Raw genomic sequence first — 9,290 nt, 5'->3', positions numbered from 1 at the left:
ACTTGTTCATGTCTTTATGCGAGTGATGAAGATGCATAGTTTTTCTAGCGGGAAGTTCACGCATGTTGCTGGCTGAACCGGTTAATTTTATTTATAGATGACTGGAATAGTCATTAAAAACTTACAAAAAATGAGGGGGTCCCAAACAAGTTTGAACTGTTTAAACAGCAGGATATTATAGCAACAACTTGTCTCACGCAAAATTGACCACGAAACCATGATGGATATGCGTTATAAATAATTAGATCTTAATTTTGGTCTGTTACAACTTGTTCTTAAATATATACTTATTTGAGAATAAGAAATATGAACGTTCACATGGGAACCTATTACCTCCATCTACAAATGCCTGAAAGATCAGAAAGTTTCAACCCTCATGTAGCAGATTATATTTCCTTTGCACATTCCCTAAGTATTAGCTTCAGCTCGCCTTCCTTCAAACATCCAATCCCCACCCACCTGCCCACTTCAGCTTGTTGCCCTCCTTCAGCAATCCCCACCCACCCACAATGGTTAGCGTGGATGATATTCTCTCTGTTGCCAAATGCATGGCAGGACCATTTTATGTTGTCTATTGGTATACACTTGGTCCTCTCATGTTCTACAAAGAAAAGATGAAAAAATTGAAAGATGAAGCAGAAGATCTACAAACCAAGATGGATGCCAAACTGAGAGATCTCCGCGAAGCCGAGAGGGATGGAAAGAGATCAGCACCAGAATTCAACTTGTGGAGGCAGAGGGCTGAAAAACTCTTAGGTGACTCTTGAAATTTCTGTTATTAATTTTTTTCCTTTTCAAAATCAATAGCACATTTAGCTTTGGTCAACACTATATGTGAGAATTTTTGAATACAGTTTATACTTAGTAGATTTGATATGGCAGTACATCTGTAGATATTAACATCTTGTTAGGTTGACATTTAAATTTGAGGTGAGAATATTTATCACTTTAGACTATTGTTTAGTCTGATACTTATATGTCACACATCAGTTCTCGTAAAGCCTATAATATTAAGCAGTCCGCATTATAAAGGAGAGGTTGCATGTGTTTGTTGGATAGCAGGTTCTTAATATGTTTCCTAATCTGTTTTGGTAACATGATTCCAAATCTGGTTTGGTAACCGGTTGTTAGGATTCCTAATCTGTTTTATTTTTTGTTTTAGAATTCTTAGTATGTTTATGATTTTAGGATATATATATATATATATATAATATTATATATATATAATTATAATATATATATATATATATATATATATATATATATATATATATAGTATATATAATAGTATATTATATATAATAATGAAGGGAGGGTTCTAAATAAAAACTAGAGAAACTAACAAACCATATCCTAAGCCGCTCCAATCAGTCTAATCCAGATGGCCTACGATTTGCGATGGCAGAATTATAAATATAGACCAATTTAATACACTGCATTAATGTGAAAAGGGTAAAATTGGAACATCAATTGCATTAATGGTGACGATTACATATTGGAAGGCAATGATACAAATTTAATAACGTCCTTTAATACTGCTCTCTTACATTAGTAGAGCAAATTTCCCTCACGTCTCCTCTCTCTCACCTCCATTTTCCCAATAGCTTGAACCACACCCCCTCTCTCATTCCTCTCCTCACACCCACAAACACCACTAACGTCCTCACCGAGCTCCTCCAACTGCCACTGCCGCTTGAGCTCCGCTCCGACGAACCGAAGCCGCTCTGGACTGAACGAAGCCGGCGAGTGAAATCCAGATTCCACTATGTCGAAATGCCAGATTCAGTGACTGAAACTCTGTTATCAAACAAAGCAAATCTCAAAACATGAAAAAAAAAAAAGAATAAGATAACTTATGGAGTTCACTAAAACCATCCTAACATCCGAATGCTTTCGCTGTAGTGACTCTGGATTCACTGGCAGTGAATCTCGATTCACTGCAGTGAATCTCGATTCAACATCAGTGAATCGGCCGATTCACTGAGGTGAATGCCAGATTCCACTGAGTGAATCATCGCGATTCGACTAGCAAGTGAATGCTGGATTCACTGAAGTGAAATCTGGATTCAGCTGCAGTGAATCTGGAATTCACTGGGCAGTGAATCTGGTTGCACGGCAGTGAATCGCGATTCAACGTCAGTGAATCGCGATTCAGCTGATGTGAACAGAATGCAGATTCGACTATGTGAATCCAGATTCACTGATGTGAAATCGAGATGGCGGAGGTCGTCGAGGAGGTTGAGCGGGCGGTAGCTTGGACGTGGAGGCGCTGCTGTCCGGAGGCGACGTGGTGGAGTTGGGATGAGGGCGAGGTCGGAGGCGGGATTTGGTTCGAGATGGCGAGACTCGGAGGTTGGTGATGGCCATGAGGACGGCCGATGGGTGGCGGCTGGAGTGGCGACGAGAGTAGGAGGGCGGCTTGGGAGGAGTTCGGTGCAGCAAGGGTGGGGCACGAGCTCAGAGCGAAGGGGCGGTGGGGAGCGCGGCGAGCTGAGGCGGCACAAGGTCGAGCTCAGTGGAGGGCGACGGTCGGCGCTTGATAGGATTTGATGGTGCGGTGGTGGATGGGTTTGCAATAAGAAGAGAATGGAGAAGAGAGAAGATGGGGGTGTACCGAGAAGGTGTGATTTTGGGAGACCTCACAGTCCACTTAATGGTACCTGCTCTCTGGAAGCTGATCAATTTACCTGATTACCCTTCATGCACGCATTATTGTCTTATAAATCTCAGCCATTGAATGAATCTCAATCCAACGGAGTGATAAGGGTTTTTAGTTTTTAGGATAGTGAGGTTTGCATTTGAACCTCTCGCCTATATATATATATTATATATACTATATATATATATATATTTTTACTATATATATATATATATATAATAATATATATATATATATAATGATATATAAACGTATATATATATATATATATATATATATATATTATTATATATATATATATATATATATATATATATATATAATTATATATAATATATATATATATATATATATATATATATATATATATATATATATAGAGAGAGAGAGAGAGAGAGAGAGAGAATAATTGGAAGAGAGAATTGAGAAGAAAGTTGAGGATATTTAGAGTACAGAAAAGAGGTATTTTCTGAGCTATTAGTTAGGGTTTTGTTTGGAGAGAATTAGAGATTTGTTGGTGAGATTAATTGGTGAGTTTGAGTGATTTGTAATCTCAGTTTATACTCTTCTTCTCTATTAGTGAAAAATTGTATCCCCTTCTTGCCCCGTGGACGTAGGCAACTTGTCGAACCACGTTAAAATTGGTTGTTTGTGTTTGTGGCATTGATTTGGCTCGTTTGGCCTTCTCTCGACGTTCGTTTGATTTGATTTCTCGTAGCACATTGGTTTGGTTGTTTGGCTTCTGCAATGCTCAACAAGTGGTATCAGAGATCGGGTTACGCTTGGGCTATTTGGAGGAGTAGGTCATTTTGGAGGCTCGTCTAGGGCATCGTTTGGTGATACAGGTGGGATCTTTTTGGTAAAGACTCTATCTTTTTTAGTTTTGGATCTATTCTTTATTTGTTCCACATTTGTTTTGGTGTTTTGAGAAAGATGGTCGGGAAAGAAGGAGTTGTTGAGGGTATTTCTGACGTGAAGACCGTCCAAAGTTTGAATATCTATTCTATAAAGATAGATGTGGAGAAGTTTAATGGCGCAAACAATTTTGGTCTTTAGAGATGTGAAGTTTTGGATGCGCTCAATGCGTAAAATTTGAAAGATACTTTGGAGTTAGACAAGAAACCGGACGACATTGAGGAGAAGGTTTGGAAAAAGATGATTAGAACGGCGTGTGGTGTGATTAGATCTTGTTTGACTGAAGATTTAAAATATGATGTGATCAATGAGACTTCGGCTAAGAAGATTTGGGAGATCCTAAAGGGAAAGTATTTGACCAAGAGTATAGAGAACCGCTTGCATTTGAAGAGGAGGCTTTATCGCTTCCAATTAAAGAAGAGGACCTCCATTGGTAATCACATGAATCACTACACGAAGGTTCTTACGGATTTGGCAAATGTAGATGTGATGATTGAAGATGAAAACAAGGCGTTGTTGTTGTTATTGAGTTCCTTGCCTAATGAGGAATATGAGACCTTCGTTCTTACTCTTATTAATGGGAAGGCATCTCTTTTCTTATAGTGAAGTCACCGCTGCACTTGTGAATTATCAGCTCCGAAAGAAGAATAATGAGACTTCAGTTGAGCCGATAGTGGGGGCATTGGTCGCAAGAGCAAAAAGTCCAAACTGTGGTAGGAGGTCACAGTCTAGAGGGGCACATCTTGGAGTTCGTAGGAATCAGTGTGCCTTTTGTAAAGAGGATAGACATTGGAAAGCCGAATGCCCAAAGTTGGTTGATCGAGCCGGGAAGAATAAGGCGAAAGCTATTCAATCTTCAGAGGTGAATGTTGTCAAGGCTAGTGGCAATAATTCAGATTCGGATTCTTCGGGCTATTTGTTATCTGCACTACCGTTAGTTTATGTTGCTGACTCTACAGAGTGGATGTTGCATTCGGGTGTTTCTTACCATATTTACCCTATGAGGGATTGGTTCTCTAGCTTTCAGAAGTTCGAAAGAGGGGAGGTCGTGCTCATAGGTAATGATCATGAATGTCCTATTTGTGGTATTGGTACCGTTCAGATTAGGATGAGTGACGGAGTGATTCAGGAGTTGGTTGGAGTGAGGTCCGTTCCTCAGTTGAAGAAGAACATCATTTCGCTTGGAGTTTTGGAGGCAGCAGGCTATAGGGTGACCTTGGTCGATTCACGTTTGAAGATCACATTAGGGTCCATGATTGTGATGAAGGGAGTCAGGAGAAACAATTTGTATTATTTGATTGGGAGCATGGTGTTTGATAGAGAGCTGATGACTTTTTTGTATTTGACTAAACTGTGGCATTTGTTGAGGCTGGGTTATTTGATTGGTTATGTCATGCATGGTTTGTTGAGGAGTGCTTTGACCTACAGATTGAAGTCCTTTGAGCATATTGGTATGAGCAAGAAGACTAGGGTGGAGTTTGGCACTTCTATCCGTCCATCGAGGGGTCTTTTAGGTGGTGTTCAGTCAGGCATTTGGGGACCTTCCAAGGAGGCATCATTGGGAGGTAATCGGTATTTGGTTTCCGTAGTTGGGGATTGTTCTAGACATTAATGGGTTGCAACCAGGCCCTGTTGGTGTGAAGTCCTAGAAGTCAACAACAATTGGAAGAAGTATATTGGCAGAAAGGTAAGCCGTCGTTCTAGCTTTGGTAGGGGTTCTTTCTTGCATTTGTGCCGAGCTTATGGCAGTTTGAGACACTTTATTGATGTGGAGACATTAGGACGACGAGATAAGATGACAGTTTTGATGGGTCGTTCCTTACTGGAGGGGGATCGGTGTTGGTTGTCGAGTATTGGTTTTGGTTTTGGAGCTTCGACATATTTGGGTCATCTTGGTCATAGGTTGCCGACTGCTGCGTGTGGAGATTTTGGATCTGGTAGAGCTGCTTTAGATTTTGGATTGTGTCGGATATTTGGTTGCCCAACATTTGGCCACATCAAGGATGTGAGATTTGATCCGATTGTACGTTTGGGATTCAGAGGTTCATTTGATTATCGGTTAGGAGCTTCTGATTTTTTTCTAAGCAAGTATGTCATATTTGACTCTCGGCAGGTGGAGAGTGTTGATCATATCATTGGGATATCACAGCGGGTGGAAGGTGATGCTACTTCATATTAGGTGGAGCTTACTCCACATACTTCAGATCATACTACATCATTTGATATTCCAGTTGAGGTGACACAGTTTGGAGATCATTTGGATTTGGATGCAGATGATGAGTTATTTTTGGATTCGAGTGCAGCTGGTGGATATGTTTTGGATACGATCATTGGTTCACATCAAGTGGAGGTGTTTGATTTGTTTCGGTTTGGGGCCATTGGGAGCGCTATCAGTTGCAGATCTGTTGGTGATATTGGTGAAAAGTTGCAAACTTTTCTATTTGATTGAGAGCCGTTGGAGGCCGTTTGGGTGAACTACGTGAATGCTTGATTCCTTGGGCAAGAGGATACGTAGGCAGTTATTTATGATGCAGCCGGTTTGGTGAGTTGATACCGACATTTGGAGTTTGTTCGCATTCTCGTTTGGGTTCTTGACTTGTTGTGGATTGATTCTATTGTCGTGGATTTGTTCTACTTCGTACTGGACACAACAAGCGAAACGTTTGGTTGGTATTGGTGTCGGCTTAGTTTTAGAAAAACTTCACCGAGGTGGAGAATTGTTGGATAGCAGGTTCCTAATATATTTCCTAATCTGTTTTGGTAACATGATTCCAAATCTGTTTTGGTAACAGGTTATTAGGATTCCTAATCTATTTTGTTTTTTGTTTTAAAATTCCTAGTATGTTTACGATTTTAGGATTTCTGTATGTATGGAACAACTGGAAGAGAGAATTAAGAAGAAAGTTGGGGATATTTGGAGCACAGAAAAGAGGTATTTTATGAGCTATTAATTAGGGTTTTGTTTGGAGAGAATTAGAGATTTGTTGGTGAAATTAATTGGTGAGTTTGAGTGATTTATAATCTCAGTTTGTACTCTTCTTCTCTTTTAGTGAAAAACTCTATCCTCTTCTTGCCCCGTGGACGTAGGAAACTTGTTGAACCACATTAAAATCGGTTGTTTGTGTTTGTGGCATTGATTTGGCTCGTTTGGCCTTCTCTCGACGTTCGTTTGATTTGATTTCTCGTAGCATGTTGGTTTGGTTGTTTGGCTTTCGTAGCGCTCAACAGTGTTGGGGCGCCAACACGCCCACTTTGCCGCGGAAGTGAATCATCTTAAGAGAAAGCCTTAGCTTTTGTTTTCACAAGCCAATCTCGATGCTCCTGTTTTGATAATGAAAACAAGAACATAAGTGAATATCTCAGAAATGTGAGATATACACTCTTCCTAATAATCAAATATAGGTCTGAATATCGAGATGAATCAACCAACACAAGCATTGACCAATACAATAAGTGAAACACAAGATTTACGTAGTTCGACAAACTTGCCTACGTCCACAGGGAGGGGTAAAGGGAGATTCCACTATGATGGAGAACACCGACGACTTGTACAACCCACAAGCTCCTCCTAAAGATGGAGCTTTGATTTTTACCCAAGAGAAGATGACATCTTTCTTGTAAAATCCCTCAAAGCACTCAATCTTTTCTCTCCTCAAGATCTCACCTTTTAGATCTAAAAAACTCTCTCTATTTCATTGACGACAGCCCCTCTTCTCTGCTAAAAAACCATAGGAATGAATCCCTATTTATACCAAAGAAAACATGTCAAAAAAAACTGCCCGAAAGCCCGCTGTTCGGATCCACACCTGCTCTGTCTCGGATCACTGCGAAACACTCTGAGGTGTCTCGGGTGGCGTGACACCTCAGGGTGTCTCGCGGTGGTGAGACACCTTGGGTGTCTCACATGAGAGAGACACTCATGAGCGTTCTATCTCGTACATCATTTGATAAACCTTAAATTTTAGACGAACACCAGAAGAACACTGCGAACATCACAAGATAGTTCTAAAACATCAAACCAGGCCAAACCAGCTTGTCACGCTCCGCTTTCGAAAATAGCTAGGAATCGGGACACGAACAAGCCTGCGACATATTAGATTGATGAGAAATAAATACTAAACTCTTTCTACTCAATCTAATACGCTTAGCATAAAACAATAAAATGTGAAGTCACAGGTCATCAATCACAATTAGCAAGAATATAATAAATAACTCAGAACAGAAATGATTCATATCACAAATAAAATATCATCCGAGACACAAGGTTCGGGTCAATCATGCCCTTATTACAAAACAGACTAACTAAATACTGAAGAAAAATGAAAATACATCGTCCAGTAGAGATAGAAAGGAAATACTGTAAAAGTAAACTAAGTCCATCAACCAACTAAAAGGAAAAAAATAAAATAAAATAAAACTAAGCTTCGGCTTCTTCTTCAGCTCTATATGCAAAACCTCCTATGAGGATATTCTGACTATGGTGTGTCTCCAAGATGGACCTGTCCATCCTCTAAATCTGATGTACAACCCAAGAGAACAAGAGCACGTCAGCGTGCATGGCACACGGCAAGATCCCACAAGGGAGAATAGAAACGGTCGAATGACCAATGCAATGACAGTAATAATAATAGAAACATACGACTGGAATTCTAACAGTCTAGATGCAAACCATTACTAGAGTATAACAAAAAAAAATCAACTGGGTAACGAGGTCATGCAACTAGCCATCCTATAATAGGTCACTGGTCCATATCTCACATAGAGTCAACATTCATATTCTCGGATGACTGACTGTTCATAAATCCCTTACGTGCATCCAATCCCGCTAAACATGCGGCCAGAGATCTACACACAATCCGATTTCGGCCTGGTCCGAACTCAAGCAAAACTCGAGTGAATAAATTTCACTGACCAAAGTGACAACACCGATTCACTTTGATTCAACAAACCAACCCCAGTGACGATATCGATTCACTGCTACGAGCCTAGAAGATATATCAACAACCATATCCGATCACATGAACTATGACTTTTCAATCCCAACTCTTCTTGTTTTTCTAAGTCAACAAACATGACCTACAATAGATCTCTAGTTCACATCCTAAGTTAGTCAACGCACACACACATGTCACTAAGTCTTGTTCATGACACGCAAAACCACTAAGTCATGAACTACTAATGGTTCTTAATTGTAACAAGGAAATAATAAATAAATATAACCAATCATGTGCAATGATATCATGGCATGTCAAATAATTAAATCTAAGAATCATAAATTATAAGCAGCATCTATGTAATTCAGAAATAATCTTTTCCAAAATAATTTCTTTGAAATTATTTCTCCTCATGGTTATTCTAAAAATACTCTTTAAACATATTTTTTCTGTATGAACAGTAACCATTTCTATTTTAAAAAATATTTCTCATCATTTAATATCATTTATCAAACAATGCTACCTAGAATATCACAATATAAATATGCTATAACATAATCAAATCGCAGACTAATCTATGCATAAACTTAATTAAATTCATAACGGATCTAAAAATTGTAATGACGAATCAAATGAGAAAAGGGATCTTCCTTACGAGGCCAAGGGCCTGCGAACGAGGTGACGACACTATTGCGGGTGCGGTACGACGGCTCTGGAGTTGACGGCGGCGAGGGGGAAGAGTTGGATAGTGGGCGAGGTGGCGTCAGATCTTGTCAGAGGGG

The 9,290-nt window shown here is 39.7% G+C and overlaps 1 protein-coding gene across 1 annotated transcript in view; it reads left to right on the top strand.

Annotated features, from left to right (window-relative positions):
- Positions 364 to 9,290, top strand: part of LOC109822852 (disease resistance protein RPS2-like) — a 16,500-nt gene continuing 7,573 nt past the window's right edge. Inside the window, exon 1 of the mRNA XM_020389113.1 lies at positions 364 to 756. Within this exon, the coding sequence (XP_020244702.1) occupies positions 510 to 756 (247 nt within the window). The 5' untranslated portion in view covers positions 364 to 509. The remainder of the gene's footprint in view (positions 757 to 9,290) is intronic.

This window comes from Asparagus officinalis, chromosome 8 (genome assembly GCF_001876935.1).
Source record: "Asparagus officinalis chromosome 8, Aspof.V1, whole genome shotgun sequence".
Taxonomy (NCBI): domain Eukaryota; kingdom Viridiplantae; phylum Streptophyta; class Magnoliopsida; order Asparagales; family Asparagaceae; genus Asparagus; species Asparagus officinalis.
The sequence above is the reverse complement of the archived record's forward strand: the minus strand, read 5'-3'. Positions and strand labels throughout refer to the sequence as shown.